At 38.8% G+C, this 25141-nt stretch overlaps 1 protein-coding gene across 2 annotated transcripts in view; it reads right to left on the bottom strand.

The window, feature by feature from the left end:
* Positions 1–21537, bottom strand: part of DSC3 (desmocollin 3) — a 52536-nt gene extending 30999 nt beyond the window's left edge. Inside the window, exons 1-6 of one of the 2 annotated variants that reach the window (XM_078060473.1) lie at positions 21290–21537; positions 9874–9958; positions 7598–7797; positions 5838–5957; positions 2725–2880; positions 1285–1429 (exon numbers count right to left, since the gene is read on the bottom strand). In XM_078060473.1, the coding sequence (XP_077916599.1) occupies positions 1285–1429; positions 2725–2880; positions 5838–5957; positions 7598–7797; positions 9874–9958; positions 21290–21355 (772 nt within the window). In that variant the 5' untranslated portion in view covers positions 21356–21537. The remainder of the gene's footprint in view (positions 1–1284; positions 1430–2724; positions 2881–5837; positions 5958–7597; positions 7798–9873; positions 9959–21289) is intronic. The other variant, XM_078060474.1, reaches the window with a different exon arrangement.
* Between the last annotated feature and the right edge of the window lie 3604 nt (positions 21538–25141).

The following is a 25141-nucleotide window of genomic DNA, read 5'->3' as shown; positions in this document are numbered from 1 at the left end:
AAGAAATGGGCAGAAGACATGAACAGACATTTCTGCAAAGAAGACATCCAAATGGCCAACAGACACGTGAAAAAATGCTCAATAGCACTCAGCATCAGGGAAATACAAATCACAACCATAATGAGATACCACCTCACACTGGTTTGAATGGCTAACATTTACAAGTCAGGAAATGACAGATGTTGGCGAGGATGCAGAGAAAGGAGAACCCTCTTATACTGTTGGTGGGAATGCAAGCTGGTGCAGCCACTCTGGAAAACAGTATGGAGGTTCCTCAAAAAGTTGAAAATAGTGCTGCTCTACGACCCAGCAATTGCACTACCGGGTATTTACCCCGAAGATACAAATGTAGGGATCCAAAGGGGCACCTGCACCCCAATGTTTACAGCAGCAATGTCCACAATAGCCAAACTGTGGAAAGAGCCCAGATGTCCATCAACAGATGAATGGATAAAGATGATGTGGTATGTGGATAGATAGATAGATAGATAGATAGATAGATAGATAGATAGATATACAATGGAATAATACTCAGCCATCAAAAAAATGAAATCTTGCCATTTGCAATGATGTGGATGGAACTAGAGGGTATTATCCTAAGCGAAATAAGTAAATACAAGAAAGACAATTATCATAGGATCTCACTCATATGTGGAATTTAAGAAACAAAACAGAGGATCACAGAGCAAGAGAGGAAAGAATACAACAAGAGGAAATCAGAGAGGGAGACAAACCATAAGAGACCCTTTATCACAGGAAACAAACTGAGGGTTGCTGGAGGGGAGGGGGGTAAGGGTGAGGGGATGGGGTAACTGGGTGATGGACATTAAGAAAGGCACGTGATATTATATAAGACTGATGAATCACTGACCTCTACCTCTGAAACTAATAATACATTATATGTTAATTAATTGAATTTAGATTAAAAAAACAAATAAAAAAATAAAAGTTCCCTTACCATAAAGTATGAAAGGAAAAGGCCTTTCTGAGTCTAATAAGAATAGATTTAACTAAATGAAAGTCCTGAACTTCTTTACCTCAAAAAAGTAGCTTTAATAAAATTGAAAAGCAACAATACACTGGGAAAATATTTGCAATGTGACAATAGGTTAGTACCCTTAATATGTAAAGAGCATTTTTAGCTAGATTTAAAAAAACAGTTAAGAGCAAGATAAACAAGGAAATTAAGAGCAAAGGAAATGAACATACATTTCCTAGAAGAAAAAATACAAATGGCAAAAGAAAGCACATACAAAAAAGTTCAATTAAAAAAAATTATCTTACCAACTCTGCTACTTTCTGGAACTTCAAAATTATAAATAGCTTCTGTGAAAATAGGGTGGTTGTCATTTTCATCCTCCACTCTGATGGGCAGTGGAAGAGGTAAGTCTGCCGAATACCCATCTGCAGTCGAGGCATAGGCAATTAACTGGAAAACAGGAAAAAGCAAGACCAATAGTCCATTAATATAAGACTCTAGCAAGAGAGAACACTATGCTTTATCTGCTAACTTCTCTGCAAATCTTTTTGGTAATTAACCACTTAAAAAATTCTATTCAATTCTTTTTTCATCATCAAAGCATCAAATGGAAAAACACTTTAAGTGCAGTAAGAGGCATCCAGTATTTGGTAAAAATGGCTGCAATTCAAATAAAACTCGAGTACAGCCAAGTCAGAGACAACTCTGTCCATTAGACTCAGGTTAGAGTCCTTATTCTCCCCATAATCAGAAAGTTATATTGGGGAGAACAATTAAATTCACTGCAATGGGAAAGATCCTACTACATACATCATCTAAATAAAGCCATGATTCTCAATCTTGCAACTAACAAGCCCTTTTATTGTTTTACCTCATAGATCACATATTTGTAAGAGATTTTCTAACAAAACATATTTACCAGTTTCTGCATTGCCAATTAATCAAAGGGTAATGTAATGTCAAACAGAATGTATTTCTTTTTTTTATTTAAATTCAATCAGCCAACATATAGTATTTCTATTCAGCGTGTGATTACAACACCAAGTTGAAAATTTTCTAAACAAAAGCAAAGAAATGTCACGTGGTGAACATCAGTTACATTTGCTTCCCAGCATCTCTTCCTTCTTCTAGGAAGAGAATCCCTCTTTCTTATGGAGAAACATCCCCCCCTGCACTACAGGGATGACCACATGACCCCACAGAATTTACCATATTGCACTGAAAATTGTCGGAGTTATTCCTCATTGACTGTAAGCTCATTCATATCAGAAGGCTGACTTATTGACCTTGTTTGGGTTTGGTCTCCCACTTTTGCTTCCTTATCTAGTTCTCAGACATGATCAGAGAATCACATAAGTGAAAGGAAGAACCAAAAAAATTTTTCTAAATAAATAAATAAAGAGAACAGAGCAGAATAGGGAAGAAGTCCCTTCCAATCAATGGTGGCCGCATCCTGGAGACAGGAAAATGTAGCATGAGAAGAGACAGAAAGTATCTCATAAACAAAACCAACTCCAGGAAATGTACCGGAATTTACATCCAAATACAACTAAACCTTTTTGCTTCACTTTAAGCTTACCTAACAGAAGTTAAAATAGAGAGCAGATCAAATATTCCAAAATATTGCACAACCTATTTCCTTTGACTGTAAGAAGAGAATGCAAGAAGACAGGAAAGAGTACATGGAGTATCAGAAGAAACATAGTTTAATCATTTAAAATCATGTATATCAATAAAATGCCTACATCAAAAATATCATATTCTTCACGATCCACAGGCCGGGTACAATACAGATTTCCAGTGTCTTTTTCTATGAAAAACAAATTCAAAGGTTCTTGGTCAACTCCACGCCCACTTATTGAGTAGAAGATGGTATAGTTCTGTGCTGCATCAGACTGAACCTAAAAGGGAAAAACCATATTTTTAAAAACTTTAAATTAAAATCTGTTGAACTGCTATTTTTTTAAGATGTAGCTTATGCATTTCTATTTTTTTTTATTTTAAAGAGACGTTCATAAAATAATAATCACATTTATCACTTCATCAGCACACAAAAGAGTAAGGAGCATTTGGCAAAAGATTTTTTTAAACTCTCAGATTTAATGAAAATAATGTTCAACATAAAGAGTAACCAAAGAAAATGTAATTAAAAACAATAAAGCATAATTTCCCATCTAGAGATCTGGCAAAGATAGAAAAGAACTTCAATACCCATTGTTAGCAGGAGCCCGGCCATCAGGGACTCTCATATACAGGTGAAGGGAAAGTTAATTTGAATGTTTCTTAGGGAGGGGAACTGGCAAAAATTAGAAGAATGACATATGAGCATAAATAAGGAAGACTATTCCTGGCAGAGGAAACACAAAGTACAAAGGGACCGGGTTAGGGTTGTGCCCAGAGTGTTCAAGGAGCAGTAAAGAGACCACTGTGGTTGGAGCAGAGAAAGCTAGCAGGCAAGAAGTAGGAGATGATCACCATATCATGTAAATGATTCCAAGAGTGTTGACTTTTCCTTGTAGTCAGGTAAGAAGCCATTGGAAAATTTAGACAAGAGTAATATACATAATTTATATTTTCAAAAGATAATACTTGGTGTTTTGTTAAGACTACACTTGGGTGGGTAGGTAAGCAAAGGAGGAAGACCATTTAGTTACTGCAAGAATTCATGATAGCAGTAGGGGTGGTGAGAAATGCTTAGATTCTGGATATAATTTGCAGGTACCGCCAACAGGATTTGCCGATGGGTTGGATGTGTGTTGTGAAGATGATACTATGTCAGAGGGTGCTAATATCCCCTAACATCTATTCTGCCCATGTTCCTTTGGTTGGAATTTATAGCTGAGTGCAAGACTGCCCAAAAGAAATACATTTCTCAGTCTCCGTTATAATTAGGTACGGTCACATGAAGAGATCGGGTTAATGGGATATGAGCAAAAATAACATATGCATGCCCTAGACTGTGCTCTGGAAAGTGAAGGGATGTGTTCCCCCATTTGGACACAATGATGAGCTATCTTGAACCTGCAGAGATGGCCAAGTTAAAAAAGAAAGAAGTCTAGGTGATTTTTCAAATTAGAATCTCTTTACCAGATCACAATTTCACATAAAATAAATACATTTCTGTCATGCTTATGCCACTCAGTGGCACTTTGGTTCCTGAATTAGTGGCTGCCCCATCATAGAGAAAACAGCATGTCCCCTGGTTGTGGATTCTGCAGTGTAGCTTGGGGATTCATTCCTGAAAGTTCAATCTAAATTTTGTGTCTTCAGTCCCCCAATTCTGTTAACTGCTTATACGCTGTAATAACTCCCTATCTGTTAACTACTTAGAGAGAAGTATGTTCTCTACAACTAAAACCTTACCCAATAGACTCTAATACCCCAACAACTGAAAGAATGGAGGTACCATTGATTGAGATGGAGGATGATTTTAGGAGAAAACCCAAACTTCTTTTTTCTGCATATGTTATGTTTGAAATGTCCATTAAGCTTCCAAGTGGAAATATCAATTAGGCAATCTGTCCTAGAAATATGAGGTCTTAAGCCTCTGATAGATAGTAGTAGTTAAAGCTATGAGACTGGATGAGATTACCGAGAGAGTGAATATAAATAAACAAGAGACAAAGTTCATAGGCTGAGCCTAGAGCTCTCCAAAGTTTGGAGGGGGTGGGCATACGGGAATGAGGAGGAACCAGCCAAACATACTAAGAAAGAGTGGCCAGTGAGGTAAGTGGAAAACTAGGTGAGTGGTGTCCTAGAAGCCAAGTGAAGAAAGTATCCGGAGGAGGAGGAAAGGGTCAGCTATGTCAAATGGACACAGGTCAAGGAAAAGAGGACTGAGAGGTGGCAACTGGCTTAGCAAAGCAGAGGCTAAAATTAGCTATGATCAGTATAACTCTGGTAATCAGAAATCATTCTTAATATGCCTCCTGAGTGCTTCAAATACAAAATTTGAAAAGAAGAAACAAGGTCTAGCATTGAAGTATGGAAGACACTGGAAGGGAGGAGACAGGTCACACTGTTGGAATGAAACATCAAGCACAGTAATAGGAAAAGGCAAGCACTGGGCCAGAGCCCTACCTCAGCAACTGCTTTCATTGTATATGTTCCATCTAGATCTTTATGAAAAGTAAACCTGACCTGGTTAAAAACTCCTTTTTTTTTAGAAAAAAGTTAAATTCCCTATCAGGACACACATGGTCCATTATGGCTTGGCCTCTACCTGCCTCTTTGGCCTCATCTCCCTGCTCCAGCCCCATCATAACCAGGAGGGCTGAGCTACCCAGGAGCTACTAAGGAGCTCACCTTCACCTCTGTACCTCCCTCTTCTTCCATAATTACTAACCTGCACAACACTTTCCCATCCTTTAGGTCCTAGCTCAGATGTCTCCTCATCTAAGTCTTTTCTTGATTTGTCCATTTCACCCCAGGACTTAGTGCTGATCCCATGAATTCTCAGATCACCCAAACCATCTCTGCCACAGCACCCATCACTCAGTATCGTAACCGTGTGTCTACCTCTGTCTTCCTTACTAGGCTCATAACCTACGTGAGAGCCAAGGCTCAATTCATTTCTCGGGTCGTACTTAGAGCAGCGCCTTCTGTGGGACATGGCAGGTCCTCGATAGCCAGCTGCTAAATGAATGAATAAGCTCATAAAGATCATTTACTGCTTGTAGTCTTTTTCATATTATTATTAGTTTTTTAGTGATTTTCTCATTTTACTTACTTTGATTATACTTCATGAATATCTTCAATCAAATCTGTTTCTTTTTAAGTATCTAAAGAGTTATGAAACCTGAACAAAACAGACTCTGGGAATTAAAACACTCCCAATTAGAAAGAATGTAAAACCTACTTGTTGAAGAAATAAAGGGAACGGGCCCAGTGAATTCTCTTGCATTGAGCAGGGAATAGGGGCCCATCTCCTCTTGGAACGCCTGAGAACGGCTTCTTTAGTATCTCTTTTCCTCAGTACCTGAATTTAGAGAAAGAAAATTAAATAAATAAAAGTATCACAGCTGACTTTGTTGTGAAGGAGTGGACAGTCCATCAACCTCATGCCTCCCTGGAGGCTCAGTCTCAGGAGTTTCCAAGCTGAAGCTAACGGCCAGATAATAAGGTCTTTTTGTGTTAGATGGAGAAGAAAGAATGCATCCACAGTTTAAAAGTTTCATAAACTGAAGAATTTCATTTTGCATACTTTTCTAACACTGACGAAACTTTCAGGCTAGGAAAATCATCACTGCACTCTTGGTTTTTCTTCTTCTTTCCTACATAGAAATAGTGAACATGTCCTCTTTATAACACTCTAAAGACAGCCTGTCCTTTCTGCTAAAACCTCACATTCTCAAGAGAACCAGAGCAAGAAAAGGCACGTTCTTCATTGCCTTAACACTCCAATCTGCGCTCTCTAATATGGTAGCTCTAACTATATGTGACTATTTAAATTTAAATTGATTGTAATTAAATAAAATATAAAGTGCCATCCTTCGGTTGCACTAGCCACATGCCAAGTGCTCACTAAGCATTAATATTAGGCTACCATATCAGACAGTGCAGATTATAGAACATTTCCATCATCCCAAAAAGTTCCATTGGACTTCTGAGTGATTTCCATCCCATTGCATGGTGTTGCAAGGAAGCTTTTTTATTTCCTAACAATTAATTAATAATTTTATTGAACATGTATTAAGGTTCTAAATAGTCATTTAAATTAACTTTCCCATTAATTCACTAAACATTGATTCGTTGTAACCCAGTCTAAACCTTTCATCATTTTTGTGATGACCTACACAATGGCGTTCCTCACGATGTAGAATCTAGAACTGCAGCAAATGACAGCCAATACCATGCCGTGTATCCAAATACTTACACACACTTCAGGATTCCCATCTCATTTTAACATCAGAATCACTGTGACACTTGAAATCGACCTCTTATTCCCTGGAAACCACTGTTCTTACCATTAATTTAACATGAACCTATTGACTACAAGTTAGGTATTACCGAGGCTATAAGCACAAAAGGAATCAATTCGTGCCCTCAAGCAACTACAGATAAATTGTTTGCACAAATAAAAAAAAAAATTCCAAATGCTTACAAAAGAGGGGTAACCAAACTGACACGGACACACAAAAGCAATTAGTTGGACTTTAGAGGTGGAAGAAGCCTTCCCGGAGGAGGTGCCATTTAGGATTAACAAAGCAAAACCCAAAGCCAATGGTTAGCCAGTGTTGGTGGGTGAGAAGGGGAAGAGAGAGAGGGAGGGAGGGAAAGCAAACTGAAGGGGAGGGAAAAGAAAAGGATAAAAACCGACTTATCCTTTTGGCCTCTTTGCAATTTTTTAACCTTTTAAAATTTTTTTAAGATTTTATTGATTTGATAGAGAAAGAAAGAGAGCACAAGCAGGGGGAGTGGAAGAGAGAGAAGCAGGTTCCCTGCTGAGCAGGGAGCCCTACGCAGGGCTTGATCCCAGGACCCTGGGATCATGACCTGAGCCGAAGGCAGACACTTAACTGACTGAGGCACCCAGGCACCCCCCTCTTTGCAATTGTTAATGAAAGTATTTAAATTTTTAAAAAAACATGCCTGAAAATATCAATGTATTTTGAATACCTTCTTCTGATGTTCCAGGAGCACCTTAATCTTTTTCTGTGTCTGGGTTTTGGTGTCAGAAAGCCATATGGTGAATGATCTGTTCTCATCAGACAACACCACATTGCTGGCTGTGTATACTGAGCCGTCATCGAGAACTCTGAAGTCAGGGTCACCGGACTGGATGAGGTCTGCAGACCTGAGGCACTCTTTCAAATTAACTGCAAGCAAAAGTTTCCAAGTTGCAAAGTAGAAACACATGCAAAAAGACAAAAAGAAGTGTTAAAACAATGTATACATCTTCAAAATCATGAAGTAGAATAAAATAAACCATCACTTCGCATTTACCAAATACCTTAGATTCTTTACATGTATAAAAAAATGATAACTGTCTTTCAGTTAAAAAATAATTCTTGATTGTATACATTTCTTAAGTAAGGTGTTTTTAAACCTTTATATGTTTCCAGAGGCTTATGAAAATGATCTTCCTATTAAAGAGGTGTGTGTGCTGCAATCATGACCAAGCTGAGCTACACGCCCCCACACACAGCTGAATAAACAAACAGAAAGGTCCCCCCCACCAACACTATAGTTTGAGTCTTTTAAGACTCAGCCAGAAGTTATACACATGAGCCCAAAGAGCAACAGAGGGTATGAATTTGGCAAACAGTCAAGTAAGGAAAGGCTCTCTTTGAAATCTTTCACTGGCACTCCTGTTATCCACCTCCTGCCAACCACCAGCTCCCCTTATGCCCACAGCTCTCTCTGCGTTCCTAGTCCTAGCTTTCCAGGGCTCCTCACTGAAACTCTGCATGTGGGTCTTCTCCTCTCCCTGGGAGTTTTCCTCCTGGGAGTAAAAAGTAATAAAATATAAAGATCAATAGCAGTGGTTTGAAACTTCTATCAAAAGTATCGAATTCGGGCGCCTGGGTGGCTCAGTTGGTTAAGCAACTGCCTTCGGCTCGGGTCATGATCCTGGAGTCCCTGGATGGAGTCCCGCGTCGGGCTCCCTGCTCAGCGAGGAGCCTGCTTCTCCCTCTGACCCTCCCCCCTCTCATGTACTCTCTCTCATTCTCGCTCTCTCAAATAAATAAATAAATCTTAAAAAAAAAAAAAAAGTATCGAATTCATCTCATTCTTCAACTATCTGTTTTAACAACAACCGAACTGATAGATTAATGCTGACATATTAATGCACACTTAAGTAATAACCTCTCAAGGGATTACTGTTACCCATGTAAAGCTTTGTCACTTTGATTCAAATCTGTCACCGATGGAAACGCTGAATCAAAAAGAAGTGAACATCTTTAGGAACGATGACATATTTCTCTCATCTTCACGTTTTTAGCATAATGATAACCTCTCGTCTATCCCCCAAAGGAACACCCTCCTCTTTTACATCCTCTTTTTTCTTCCTTCCCATAGGAACTAAAGTGACATTTGTTTGATAAAAATTAAATGAGGCACTTAACCAGGAATGGGACACTTTGCTGAAAAAGTAAATTTGATATGTCTGGGACATGCTATATCTTTTTAAACAAAACAAAACATGATGCTTTCCTCTTGTATTCCCTAGATCACATGGAAAGTCCACCTGGGCAGAGCTTCCCAGCTGTTGGGAAAGTTTATAAAGTTCCCCAAATTCTCCATGTGAATTAAGTTCAGTTTGGATGGAATGGCTCATCTTGTGATGTTCCTCAACGGAGCTCTAGCATTGATAAAAAAAAAAAACTGCTCTTATTTTCTCAGCCACTTATCTATACCTCTCTAATGCTTAGAATACTAGGGTAATGAAAGCGTTACATTCTACATGTAACTTTTTTTAAAGATTTTATTTATTTATTTAGAGAGAGCACGCACCCGTGAGTGGAGAGAGGGGCAGAGGGACAGGGAAAGAGGGAATCCCAAGCAGGCTCCATGCCCAGCCCAGAGACCGATGTGGGGCTGGATCTCAGGATCCTGAGATCATGACCTGAGCTGAAATCAAGAGTCAGATGCTTAACCGACTGAGCCACCCAGGTGCCCCTACATGTAACTCTTTATGTAATCTTTAAACTGTTAAAACATAAATTACTACAAAGATGGGGATTTAGAATATTTGCACTGGAATCAACCACAGAATTCAATAGGGTTATAAAGAATAGAACATATATTTAAAACTATCTTGAATTGTATCTAAGTATAAATAGATTAAGGCTAATTCCAGAGGATAATATCCAAAGATTGGATAATATACTCTTTTCAGCATAAGTAAACTAAATTTCTGTTTTAAAAACACTTGTTTTGAAATTTCTCACCTCTGCCGACTATTTTGTCTGCCTCTAGTTCGGAAGGTATGTTAAATGTCACCTTTTCACAGCCCTCACAAGCAAAACTGAAGACCTAGAATTAAAAAAAAAAAAGGTCACATTAATACAGTATAGAATAAAGAACAAAGTTTCAGATAAACAAGAGATCTACCGTAAAATATAGTGCCTATAGTTAATACCACATTATATACTTAAAATTTTTGCTAAAAGCATAGTGCTCTTATCATAAGAAAATAATACAAATTAAATAAAGAGGGTGGGAGGAAACTTTTAGAGATAATGGATATATTTATGTCATAGATTGTGGTGATGATTTCACAGATGTATACTTACCTCTAAACTCATCAAGTTGTATATATTAAACATGTACAGCTTTTTGTATGTCAATCTTGCCTCAATAAAGTGGTTTAAAAAAAAGGAGAAACAAAACCACATGATTATCTCAATAGATGCAAGCAATTGACAAAATCCAACCTCTATTTACAATTAAAAGCCATCAACAAACTAGGAATACAAAGGAACTTGCTCAACATGATAAAGGACATGTATGGAAAACTTACAACCAACATCATACTTAATGAAGAAAGACCGAACGCTTTCCTCTGACATCAGCAACAAGACAATGATGCCCTCTCTCACCACTTCTATTCAACATTATACAGGAGCTTCTAGACAGGGCAATTGTACATGCACACACATGCACACACACAAACACACACATATATACACACACAAATCAAAGGCCTCTAAATTGGAAAGGAAGGAGCAAAAAGTCTCTTTTTGCAGATGATGTGATCTTGTACGTAGAAAATCCAAAGGAATCAAAAATAATAAATGACGGGCGCCTGGGTGGCTCAGTTGGTTAAGCGACTGCCTTCGGCTCAGGTCATGATCCTGGAGTCCCGGGATCGAGTCCCACATCGGGCTCCCTGCTCAGCGGGGGGTCTGCTTCTCCCTGTGCCCTCTTCCCTCTCATGCTCTCTGTCTCTCATTCTCTCTCTCTCAAATAAATAAATAAAATCTTTAAAAAAAAAAAATTAAAAAAAAAAAAAAATAATAATAATAATAAATGAGTTCAGCAAGGTTGTAAGATACAAGATTAACATACAAAAGTCGACTACATTCCTATATACTAGCAATAAAAAAATCTGAAAATAAAGGTAAGCAACTACTTCCATTCATGATAGGTGTTCCATCTTCATGGATCAGAAGATAAATTTCCAAAATTCACCAGAGTCAATGCAATCTCCATTAAAATCCCAAAAAGCTTTTTTCAGAAATTAAAAATTAATCCTTGTAGAAATGCAAGGGACCCAAAGACCCAAATAAACTTAAAAACAACTAAGCCATAAGACTACATTTCCTAATTTCAAAATTTACTACAAAGATATGATAATCAAGACAGAGTGTTACTGGCATAAGGGTAAACATATAGACAAATGGAACAGAACTGAAATCCTATAAATTAGCCTTTACATTTGTGGTTAGCCAATTTTGGGCAAAGGTTTCAGAAAGTTCAAGGGAAAAAGTCTTTTCAACAAAGGGTGCCGAGACAATTAAATATCCTCATTAAAAAATGAATTTGTACCCTTACCTCATACCACATGTAAAATTACCTCAAAGTGGATCACAGACCTAAAGAACTAAAACTATTTAGAGGAAAACTGAAAATAAATCTTTATGATCTTGGGTTAGGCAATGATGCCTTATAACACCAAAAGCACAAATGATAAAAGAAAAATGAATAGGACTTAATCAAATTTAAACACCAAAAGCACAAATGATCAAAGAAAAATGAATAGGACTTAATCAAATTTAAAACTTTTGCTCTTTAAAAGATACCATACTGCAGAAAGTGAAATTATAACCTACAGCATGGGAGAAAACATTTCCTAATCACATAAAAATAAAGGACATATCAAAAAAATAATAATAACTTTTACAACTCAATAATAAAAAGACAAACACAAAAAATGGGCAATGGATTTGAGTAACTGTTATCCAAAGAAAATATATAAGCAGTCAATAAGTGGATGAAAAGATGCCCAACATCATTAGGCCCTACAGTTAGGCAAACTTAAACCATAATGAGATACCCACTAGGATGGCTAAAATAAACAAGACAGAAAAATAACAAGAGTTGCCAAGGATGGAACCCTCATGCATTGCTGGTGGAAACATAAAATGGTGCAACAGATTTGGAACATAGTTTGGCAGTTTCTTAAAAAGTTAATCATACACTTAACATAAAATCTAGCAATTCTACTCCTACCCATAAAAAATGAAAACCTACATCCACACAAAATCTTGTACATGAATATTCACAGCAGCATTACTTACAATAAGGAAAGAGTGGAAACACCCCACAGGGCCATCAACTTACAAATGGATACACAAAATGTGATACATCCAAATGGAATATTATTTAGCCATAAAAAGAGACGAGGAACTGATTGTAATGCTACAACACAGATAAACCCAAAAATCATTATGCTCAGTGAAAGAAATGACACAAAGGAGCACATATTGTGTGATTTCATGTATATGAAATGTCCAAAAAGGGTAAATACATAGAAACAGACTAGAGTAGTTGTGTAGGGCTGGGTGTAGGAATGGGAAGTGACCATAAATGGACATGAAGTTTCTTTTTAAGGTAATAGAAATATTCTAAAATTAGATTGTGGTAATGATTGTGCATTCTGTAAATTTGCTAAAATGTATTAAATTGTGCACAACATATGTGAGTTTTATGGAATGTAAATTATATCTTTAAAAAACAGTTTTAAAAAATGGATTACATTGTCATTGATATAAAAATCATTCTTTGCACACCCACCTCTACAAATTGGCAGTGAGAAGCTCTTCCAAATTTACAAATTCACATAAGTAACTTCAGCAAGACAAAATTGGGTAATAACCACAAAGAAGTATTGCACTTCTGACATAATCAAATGTAAAACAAATTCCTTCACAAAATTAAGAGTCATGGTGGTAACAAATTATAAATACATATATGCATATACATATGCTTAATCAAATCTTATACTAATATGTTAGTTCAGTATAACTATAATGTATGATCTATCTTATCCTTGCTTGAATTAGTAAGGAAAACAACACAAAGATAGGGTCAACATGTAATAGTGTTGTTTAATTTAAATATAATAAGCAAAAAAGTCATTTTCACAGCGTCATAATCAGATTGCCCTGACAATAAAACAATAAGTTGTTTGCTCTTAAAAATAATTCAACCATATGATGTATGCTCAATTGAATATTGTCCCTAAGAATATAGTTGTCAGCATGGGTGAAAAATGGTTTTATTTAATAATGCACCCAGTGGTCCAACTATGTTTGAACTCTATAGTTGGTATTTCTGACCTATCAAAAGAAAGCCATGTTCAATATATTTTAATCACAACTCTTTAAAAAATATTTGAAGTTAAATGTTAAATATTTAAATCAAACAGAACATATTATAATAAATGTGCATGTGCCTATCCAGATTTTTTAATTTTACAATTTTTGCTTCTTTTTTTTTTTTTTTGGAAGTTTATTTTAGTAACCTCTACATCCAACATGGGGCTCGAACTCATGACCCCTAAGATCAAGAGTTTCATGCTCTTCCAACTGGGTTAGCCAGGTGCCCTGTTGCTTCATTTTTTTATTAAAATTTACACATCTGGCTATGCTCTACTCCATTTCCATTTCTCTTCTTCAAGGAAGAGTTTTTTCTAAGTTGGCATTTATACTTCCTCGTAGGTTCTTGTAATTTTATTATATACGTATGCACCTATAAAATATAAGCTGATATTGTGTGCAGTATGTGTCTTTATGCATCTTTTTGCAACTTACATTTTTCACTCAACAATATATTTAAGATTTTTCTAGGACTACACCACAGTTTATTTTGCTCATTCCCCTATGATAATCATTTAGACTGTATTCTTGTTTTCCATTTTCTCTATTACAAATGACACTCCAATAAACAGCTTTGCAGGTGCAGAATATTAGAAGAGAAATACATTACTTCAATTCAATTAACTATTGCCAAGTTGCTGTCCAAAGTGCTAACATCAATTTATATTAATGTCCCCAGAATATTAGATCCCTCTGTTTCTCATATCCTCTACTATAATTAATTATACTTGGCTTTTCTAATTTTTGCCCATTCTATAGCAGTCACTTTAACGTGCATTTTCTTAATTTCTAGTGAGCCTGAATATTGTTTCTTCTGTTCATTTGCCATTTGCCTTCTGTAAATTATCCATTCCTCTCATTTAATCATTTCATTTATTGTCTTTTTTAATTATATTTTCCTTATAGATTTATGTAGGTTACTTTTTTACTCTTTTAGTGGTATCTTTCTGGATAAACAGTAATTCAGTTTTAAAGTAGTCAAATTTATCAAGCATTTCCTTTAGTTTTCTTTTTTAAAGATTTTATTTATTTGAGAGAGAGAGAGAGACAGCACACAGGAGGGGTAGAAGGAGAGAACCTTCAAGCAGACACCACCACCCCCACCTCACCAGTGTGCAGCCCAACTCCAGGCTTGATCTCAAGACCCACAAGATCCTGATCTGAGTCAAAACCAAGAGTTGGACGCTCAACCGACTGAGCCACCCAGTAGTCAATTTCATTAAACATTTCTTCTAGTTTATACTTTTGTGTATTAATATCTCCCCCTCTATCCTGTCATAAACATATTATCTGGTATTTTCTCAGAAAAATTTTAAAGTTACTTCCAACGTTTTAATCTTTTACTCATTGGGAATGTATTCTGTATGTGATTCACTATAAATATCTAATCTTATCATTTGCCATATGGATAGACAACTATATAGAATCAGTACTGAGCAACTCTTCCCTTCTTAACTCACAATGATAATGCTGCATACATCATATGCATGGACCCCAAATATAGAACTTTTTCTGGGCCCTCTGCACTATTTCATCAGTATATGTATTTATCTCTACATCAACACTATATTGTTTAAACTAATATAGCTTTATTATAGATTGTAGTATTTGTTATGGTGACCCCAATCCCTATTATCTTCCTTTAAATTATGTTTGCTTTGTTAGCCTCCTACTCTTTCAAAAAATTCTTATGATCAGCTGACCAATTCCATGAAAAATCTTTCTAAAATTTTTATCCAGGAAATTTGCTTACTTTTACTAGTTCTGGTAGTTTGTGAAGATAGTGTAGGATCTCCCATGTAGCTAATCCTAAAGCTGGCAAAATGGCAATTAGATTTCTTTCTTCAAATCCTTAACCTCTTTCATTATTGCTATTACATATTTTATCTGATGCATGTGCTTGTTAGGACCTCCAGTAGAATGCTGAATGGGAACAGCTATAGTGACCATTCTGGATTTGTTTCTAATTTTAAAGATAATGCCTTTACCATTTCACCATTCATTAAGAGTTCCTTCCTTCCATTCCTCCTTCCTTCCTTCCTTCCCTCTTTTCCCTTCTTTCTTTCTTTCTTCCTGTCTTTTTTCTTTTTTAAATTTTTTTTAACATTTCTTTTTTAAGATTTTATTTATTTATTTATTCGTGAGAGAGAGAGTGAGAAACAGCATGAGAGAGGAGAGGGTCAGAGGGAGAAGCAGGCTCGCCGCTGAGCCGGGAGCCCGATGTGGGACTCGATCCCAGGACTCCGGGATCATGACCTGAGCCGAAGGCAATCACTTAACCAACTGAGCCACCCAGGCGCCCCTCTTCCTGTCTTTTTTCATTCATTAATTTTTGTTAGGTGTGCCTCAATATGTTTAAGACAAAAAAAAAAGTTCATTCCCTTACATTCCTAGTCTGCTAAGAATATTTTATAGCAATAAATGTAATTTCCACTTATTTTGAAACATATAGTTTTTCTCTCTGAATATGTTACTATGTTAAAATACAATAATAGTTTTCTAGGATGCCTGGTGGCTCAGTCGGTTAAGTGACTGACTCTTGATTTCTGCTCATGTCATGATCTCAGGGTCATGAGATCAAGCCGCATTGGGCTCCGTGCTGGGCATGAAGCCTGCTTAGGATTCTCTCTGTCCCTCTCTCTTTGCCCCTTCCCCCTCTCATGCACGCACACACACACACGCACTCACTCTCTCTAAAATAAAAACAAAAAACCAATAACAGATTTGGTAATAGGAAACCATCTTTCCATTTCTGAGATAAATCTTACATGGACATGATAACTTTTTTTTTTTTAAAGATTTTATTTATTTATTTGACAGAAAGATAGAGAGAGAGAGAGCACAAGTAGGCAGAGTGGCAGGCAGAGGGAGAGGGAGAAGCAGGCTCTCCGCCGAGCAGGGAGCCGGCCGTGGGGCTCGACCCCAGGACCCCAGGATCATGACCTGAGCCGAAGGCAGCTGCTTAACCGACTGAGCCACCCAGGCGCCCTGGACATGATAACTTTTTAAATATATTATTGGTTTGGTTTGTTGCTATTTATTTTAGTATTTCAAATATATGTCCATAAGTGAAATCAGGCTACTACTCTTCAATATCATACAATCCTTATAAAATGAGTTAAAAATAATTTCACTTTTTTCAGTTCTTTGAAACAATTTATATACAGGAGAGATTATCTGTTCCATATAATTATGGAAGAATTTACCTATCACAGTCCTAGGCTTGATGGATATGAAGGTGTCTGTATGTCAAGACATTTAACTTTTAATTCAATATCTTTAATGGTTTTAAGTCTATTTAGGTTTTGTATACCTCCTTGAGCCAGTTGGTAATTTATATTTTGTAGGAAATTGCTCGTTCTGTTTTCAAATTAACTGAATACATTAATATTATTATCTATTTATTTAAAACATCTGTCTTCTCTATGACTACGCCTCCTTTTATCACTAATATTGCTTTATCTGTGCTTTCTCTATTTCTTACTTGTTCAACCTTAGCAGGGTTTATGTATATTTTCAAAGAATAGCTTTTGGTTTTGTTGATGCTCCGTATTGCTTGTTTCTTTGTAAGATATAAATACAAAAGGCTATATATATAGCATACATGTTTTAAAAAATAATAATATGAACACTAGGGTGCTCACTTTCAAAGTTAAGAAATAAAATATTACTACTATTTTCAAAGTTTCTCTATACCTCTCCTCAGGTGCATTCTCTTCCTGCCCACAACCCCTAAAACTAATGGATAATTTTTGTGTTAATTATGTCTTTCCCTGCCTCTGCTTAATTTTGTCTCATGTATGTGTCCTTAAAGAAGATACAGGGGTTTTTTTGCCAATTTTGGGCTTTTACATATACGTAGTCATATGCTAATTATATGCTACTTGATTTCTTTGCTCAAATTATGTTTGTGAAATTTATCCATGCTGAGCATACAGCAGTAGTTCATTCACATTCATTATTATATAGTACGTCATTGCAATGTATAATTAATTCATTAATATAATTTTTGAAAGGGATCATATTCATGTATAGATTTCAGTTTATGTCATGCTTCTTGAAACTATAATTTGGTATTCTGTTTGTAGAGATTGGCTATATTATTGAAAATAAAATAAAAATGTAAAGACACCGTTAGATTAGTAATGGTGAATTAATGACCTTTAAAGGTATTTTAAAAATAACTTTTGTATAAAAGAATGCCCAATAAAAAAAGCAACATTCCAAAAATAATTTTAAGATTAATGAATTACGGATTGACTATTTGAGTTATAAAAGACTCTCTTTGAATGGAAAATCTTTTAAATATCTGATTTATAAAGCCTAGAGCTGCAGAACTTTACATTAAAATGTAGCAAATTGAGTTTTAAAAAATGATAACCAGGTATTGTCCATGTGGTCTGGGAAAAATTACTTTGATTCATCTTACAGTATTATTCAAATTTTATTAATTCTGTGATAGAAAGTTTATCATACAAATAATTAAATCCTGATAAGAAAATCTAATGCCAAAGGAGAGTGAAAATGAGAGCGGTTATCTGAAATTGTTTTACTTCTCTCCTGTGTACAGTTTTACTGTGAATACACAGGTAGGCTTTCTAAAATGACACCCTTTTTCAACAAAGGAAAAAGAAGCTAAACAATGGAAATTTATGAAAAGTCTGAAAAATAAATAGGATCTTCTTAGCTGAGCATAATAGTTATGAAATTTTAAATTTCTCATTTCTCCTATAGACACCTGCCTTCTGCAAAATGGAAATATTACCTTTCAAATTCTTACCAGCTCAAAGGTAAATCAAAAGATTGACCTCTCTGTACTCGCGGGACTTAGATCATGCTAATAAATTTCTTTCTAACCAAACTCTTTGTAAGACAGGAATTCTAGTTAAATGGAAAGCAGGATTAACCACAGGTGACCACAGATTCCATATATGGAATGCTAACTGCCAAGGGGATTACAACAGGACCAAAAAATGTGCATAGGCTTACATATATTTAGTGATTCAGAAGGTGTTGCAGGATCTAGCTCTATCTCAATACAAACATCAACAATCTCCTTTTAAAAGGCTAGCTGATAATGCACCCATCAAATATATACCAAAACTCTGACTTTTAGGATCGTAGTTTTAAAATTAACCAGTTCGCATTTACTTCCTTTGTTTGCCTTAGCCTTTTTGTCACTAATGCAAAAATTAATAGCAATTATTGTACTCTTATTTTTAAAAGATTAATATGTCAAATGTTATCAAGAACAACAACAACAACAAAAAGTCTGCTAAAGGAATCGCATTATTCTTGTTAATTAATGCTATAAAATCTGAAAAGAGAGAATGTCCATTTGTCAGCAGAGGTGGCAGGTAGGATTCACATCCTCCAAGGGAAAACAGTATGTTATGCTAGAAAGGAAAACACTATTTTAATTCCTTTTGAAGAGTCCTTTCAGGAAAATGAAAGATTCACTGTGCCCAAGAACATACTATTTAAAATATATAATAGATAACAATTTCCAAAGTGGATTTAGTATGGTGAACAATATTAAACATATTTGAAAGGTACTGTTATTTGTAATGTGGCATAACAGCTGAGCAACTAAGCTAATGCAAATTCGTTTTCTTTTTTTTTTTTTTTTTTTTTTAAAGATTTTATTTATTTATTTGAGAGAGCGAGAGAGAGCACATGAGAGGGGGGGAGGGTCAGAGGGAGAAGCAGACTCCCTGCTGAGCAGGGAGCCCGATGCGGGACTCGATCCGGAGACTCCAGGATCATGACCTGAGCCGAAGGCAGTCGCTTAACCAACTGAGCCACCCAGGCGCCCGCAAATTCGTTTTCAATTTTTGTTACATTCAGAGGAGAAACATTTTAAGAGACATTCAGTACTTTCAACAGCAGTGGGATGGTCTGATATGCTTACTTTCCAGTCCCCGCCCCACTCCTCTGCTCTTTTTTTTTTTTCCTGTGTGTGTGTGTGGGGGGGGGTCATTAGGAATTTATTTTGTGGCAGTAGTGTAGACTGTACTGAGGATAGAGAGCTCTGAAAGGGATGCAGATGCAGGAGAAGGGTGCAAATGGGAAATGCCTCAGCTTACGGGACAGCTGAGTGGGAAGGCTAACCTGTTAAAATCTCAGTTTTGTGTTAAAGACTTGCTTTGAAGAGCTCTCACTTCAAACAACGAATTGTTTTTGAGAGATCCATTAGAGTATCTATAAAACGAAAACTGTGTCTCTAAAGTGTTATGCCATTAATACTATACTGAGTCCTATGAGTCAAAGGGAAATACCAACAGTAGATGGTCAACAGAGGTCTTCATTTACCCATCAGGGCAGAAACTGAAGTTATTTGTGCACTGGGGGTTTTGGATGAAAGAAATTATTCTATGTACACTCTCCAGTAGTCAAGTCTCCAGAAAATCCCATTCGGTCTAAACTTTAGGAAATTCTTTTTAAAATAATCCTAAACGAGTATGTCTAATACTAGAGCTGACGCTATCTCCGTACGGACTAACACACACTTTCCTGCCTTGCCGCACCCCAACACCTGCACCTCCATTCCCGTCACCGTGACAGTTGCTTGAATTCCACACCCTCCCCTCCAGGGAGATCTTGGGAGCAAGGCACCTCTGCAGTTTCTTCTCTCCATTCTCCAATCCCTTTCGCAGAGAAAACACAAACCACTAAATCCATACTTTTAAACATAAAAACTGGAAACTCTTCCAAATTTATCACAAAAGAGCACACTTTGAGGCCAGTTCTCATTTGTAGAGTCATTTCATCAGCTCATTTTGTTGGAACAGCTGCCTTGCAGATCAACGCCGTCATTTGTACAATTCATTGTCCATAAACATATCTTAGATCATAAACACCAACCCAATATTTCTAACTCGCTGATTCAAAGAGAAGACAAAGCTTTGCTCCATCCACTCGCCCTGCCTGGGGGCAGAGGAATCCGTGTAGCCAGAGCCAACCTACTCCCGAGTTAGGCAGGTCCTCCCCGCACCGCACCCCACGCCCATCCTTGGATGCGGGGATGCGGGTCTGCGGCTCCTCTCCACAGCACTTCCCGAGCGCAACCCCGGGCTAGTCTGAAGCTCCGCGCGTAATCGCGCCGTCAGAGTTCCGGATTTTTCCCTGTATGTCTCCCAAATTCTCGGAGAATTGTCCCTAATTTCCTCTCCAGGCGAATCTCGTCCTGAGTCGCGGGTTTCCAGGGCACAGAAGACCCGAAGCTGGGCTCCGGCTTCCCCGAGCCGGACAAAGTACCACCCAGACCCACGCCTATCCCACCCCTCCACCCACCCGGACTCTACCCTCTCTGCCCCACCCCAACAGCCCCCTTCCCCCGCATCACACCACCGAGCCCAACCCCAGTCCCGATCCAGCCTTCCCACGCCCTCGTGCCTCAGGCACACTTCGCCTCCGGCCAGGAGACTCGTGGGTGAGCTCTGAATAACCTTTAGCAGAAGGAAAACCTGGAAGCCGGTGTTCAGAGTTAATTCCACGCGGGGACCCAGGGACACCACTGCAGCCCCTCCACTCACTAACGTCCCCATCCCAGGGGACCCTGGGGTGGGGCAGCCTCTTGGACCTCATCTCACGTCTGCTTTACTCACTCAGGGATCCTGAAATACCTGACCAAGTACTGTTCGTCCCTCTCCACCCAGATGTGCCCCAATCATCAAAGCTAGCCCGGGGAGCCGGGGGAAGAGGGCGAGCCCCAGGCGCCCGCGAAGGCCCGCGAGAGCGCAGCCACACCGGAGCGCCACTCGTAATTCAGACAATCGGACGTGATGTCCCAAAGACAAAACTCAGTCCCGAGTCGTCCCTCCAAGGATCGTTTTCTGCTCTCAACCGGTCCGGGCCCAAATTTGGCTTGGCGGAGCCGCGGCCGTCAGCTCTCTGTCCGCTTCGCCCCGGTTCCGCTTTCCCCGCGGGACCAGGGCGGGTGCAGCCCTTCCCCATCCCGGCTCCCGCCCAGGCTCCCACTCACCGCGAGGGTCAGCAGCAGCCTGCAGAGGGCTCCGCGCAGGGGGATCCGAGGCTCGGCGGTGGCCATAGGGGCGCAGGGCGGGAAGGGGGAAGGCGGGCGCCGGGCGGGAGGCCAGAGGCGAGAGCCCACGGAGGTGCAGCGGCGCGCGCGGTGCGGGCGTGCCTCGCTGCCACTCCTCTTTAAGTCTCCTTGGCCTCTGTCAGGCTCGCCTGCCCGGGAGCGTGTTCGCTCCTGAGACGGGATTGGACCCAGGAGACGCCGAGCCGCCCTTCCTGGTTATTTGTCAAGTTTTATCACGCGGGGAGCTGGGGAGCTGCCCTAGCCTGCCCCTCCGCTCCCCGGGGGCCGCACCGAGTGCTGGCGCGCGAGAAAGCGGTCCCAGCCCCACCCTCTGCCGGCTTTCCCACGCCCCTCGTCTGCCCGGCGGCGCTCCCGCCCCGCCCTCGGTCCGCCCGGCCCCGGCCTCCCAGATTGTCCCGGGCGTACCCCTCACCCGCGCTGCTTGCGCATTCCCGCTGCAGGGCCCAAGTCTGCCTGCAGGGATCCCTGTCCCAACACGGGCGCTCCGGGGTGCCAGGAACACCATTGTGATTGGATCAGGGGAGACTCCCTTCAGCTCCTGGTCAGATGCTGGGCCTGTCTCTTGGTTAATACAACATTTATATATTCTTTCCAAATTTGACTAACATGGTAAGATAAAGGACAGAGGGAGAATTATCCCAAGTGGCATGAATAAACTGGCATTGGGTATATCAGAAATTAAAACCAAGTAGAAGAAATTCTGATATCTGGCCATTTTAAGTACCTAAAATATGAGTGATTACATTCAGAGCTTCCTTACTGCCAATTTTGTGACCTTATATGAAGATTCCAAGGAAGAATTTGTTCTTATATGTAAATTGTTGATTTAGTAATTACATGGTAATTGTACTAAGGTGCCATTTTTCAGTTTGCTGTAAAAGGAAAATCTATCACACAAAGCCCTCTACTCTAAAATGAGGCTTGCAACTCAGTATCACTCAATAAACACGTATCAAGGCTCAGTTGCCTGGGCACTGAGTGAAGGGCTAGAGGAAAGAGAATGTACAAAACCCAGCTCCTGTCCCAAGTAACCCAAAGTCTAGGAGGGAATAAAGGCAAGCATCATAGCCCAACATGGTAAATGTTTTAATAGGTCACTTACAACAACACCTAGGCACATTCCTTTATTTCTCTCTAGATGAAATTTTGTGTCCTCGAAGCCTCCACTTGGCAGATTGGGAAGGAACTCCTTCTTAGATGTGTCGCTGCTCTTCAAAGTCCATGTACAAGTTCCACCGTCAGAATCCTCAGACAGTCCAGATTAATCAGGGAAGGTGCCGTGGCCTTCATTCATCCTGGCCTGGTCATCCCAGTAGGCTGGTTGACTGAAGTCTGGGGCTTCCCTGAAATGCACAGGCTTAGGATTTGGACAGTAAGTTCAGCATCCAGTCCATCTCTGAGGCATTCAAGGCACCCATCAGAAATCCTGTCTCACCTCTGGAGGCCTCCATATGAAAGAGCTTTCCCAGTTTCAGAGCAAGGTCTCCAACCTTCTCTCCACTCCAATCATTTTCACCCCACACAAGAAAGACCTCAGGGAAAGTCTCTCAAAGATTCCTCTGGCCCTAGCCAGCCTTTAGAAACACAAGTGAATCATGGCTTTCCTGTAACAGAGATGATGCCGTGGATTGAACTGTGTCCTTTCAAAATTCATATGTTGAAGACCTAACCTCCATATGACTGCATTTGGAGACAGGGCCTCTCAGGAAGTAATTAACATTAACAAGGTTATGATGGTAGGGCCCTGATCTGATGGAATTACGTCCTTATGAGAAGAGCTCCCCTCCTCTCTCTCTGTCTCAGTCTCTTTCTCTCTCTCTTTCTCTGTTCCATGTGTGGGCACAGTGAGGTGGTGGCTGTCTACAAACCAGAAAGAGAGTTCTCATCAGAAATCAAATAGACCAACACCTTAATTTTGGGCCCTTAGAATCCAGAGCTGAGCACTAACGCTTGAGATAAGAACCAACAGAGAAAAGGAGAGGGTGGGAGCATGTTCCAGACAAAGGCCACAGCATTTCTGAAGCACTAGAGAGCCTTGTAACAGCTTCCTCCATCAGGGAAACAGAAAGGGAGTTTCTCCAGAAAGCCTGGCATTCAGAAGTTCTATGACTGGGAATTAGATTAGAAAGATAGGCTTATAACAAACCAGGCTGAGGAGTTGAATTTCATCCTGGAAAAAATGAAGAACCTTCCACTCAATCTATAAAAATGGTTACTAACTGCAGTTACACAGTCATCACTTTTGGTGAGTTAATGAACTCATTAACTTCCTTCGTAACCTGTTTATGTCTTTATACAGCTTTCCCTTAGTACTCAGGGAATAAAAGTCTTTGAAATGTTTTTCTTTATTCTAAGTAGCCCTGCTTTTCAATGATTTCAATTTTATCTACTAGAGTGAGTCCGACCTGTTTATTACTGTCATCCAAATGACTAAAACTATAAGATAGCTATTATCTGGTTGTTTCAGTCCGTACCGTGTAATTGAGGAGATTGCTAAGCCTACTGACTATGGAACAGTTACTCTGAGCTTCCATTTTTAGCTTCTACAAAATAAAAGTTATAGGAGTCTTTCCAGAAATCCTGTAAGAAAGCATATTGGGGATATTTTCCATTTATACTGCAAATTTTTGGTGCAAAAAGAATACTGAATAACTGGGTGTAGTTTTAGTTACTGAGTTGGCATGTCCTGTTTTGCTATAGCATGTGCTTGTCCATCATGAGTAGATTAGACTAAGTTCTAATGAAAAATGCATTTTTATAGTTTAGAAGAATCATCATAGGCAGTTAAAATTATAATATAAATGTGACTTGAGGATAAATTAAAATTCTTTTATTTTTCCTATGTAAATTATAATATAAAATGAGTTTGTTGAAAATCTATTTAAAATACAAGCCTCAGTTTGAGGATAGTGAGAACTGAATCCTTCTATAAAGTTAACTTTAAATCATCATGAGACATCATAAAGCATAAAGAGTTATTCTGAAACGTCTTTATTTTAATACCCCATTTCCCAAACTGCCAAAGCAGTTGGAAATCACTCCTAAAAGAATAGTGTACACAAATGGGAAAGAAACGTATTATTTTCCCTTGTTATGTTCTTAGTTTGAAGGGTAAGAACAGCAATAATAAAGGATCAAAATGGGAAGTGATTTTAGGCTGAAGTACAAAATTTCAGGAATCCAGGTAAATCCTAAAATTTTCAGTAGAAAGTAAACCTAAGATTATTTAGAAGAGTTGTCTGTACTGAGGCAGGACCTCTGGCCACAGAAAGGGTAATGACCTTAAGAGGCAGGAGCTAACCCCCAGCCCACTGAGAAACCTACCTTGCACAACTCAATGCCAACAGGTGCTGGTCTCACACACTTACTCGCCTCTGTGGCTTATGTGGGTGGTGACATGGCAAGTGTGGGTCTCCTCACACACACCTATAAAATACAACCAAGACAACTGTATGATGTTTGGAATGAACCTGCTAATAAGGAAAGAGAAATTTGTGAAAAGAAGCTTAAACTAAAACCAAGTAAAAGATTGGTCTTGAATAGTCCTTTTTTTTTTTTTAAAGATTTTATTTATTTATTTATTTAAGAGAGAGAGAGAGAGAGAGAGAGAAATAGCATGAGAGGGGAGAGGGTCAGAGGGAGAATCAGGCTCCCTGTTGAGCCAGGAGCCCGACGTGGGACTCGATCACAGGACTCAGGGATCATGACGTGAGCCAAAGGCAGCCGCTTAACCAACTGAGCCACCCAGGCGCCCAGTCCTTCTTGAGACAT

Source organism: Halichoerus grypus, chromosome 13 (genome assembly GCF_964656455.1).
Source record: "Halichoerus grypus chromosome 13, mHalGry1.hap1.1, whole genome shotgun sequence".
NCBI lineage: Eukaryota > Metazoa > Chordata > Mammalia > Carnivora > Phocidae > Halichoerus > Halichoerus grypus.
Note: the sequence above shows the minus strand (reverse complement) of the source record. Positions and strands in the feature narration are given on the sequence as shown.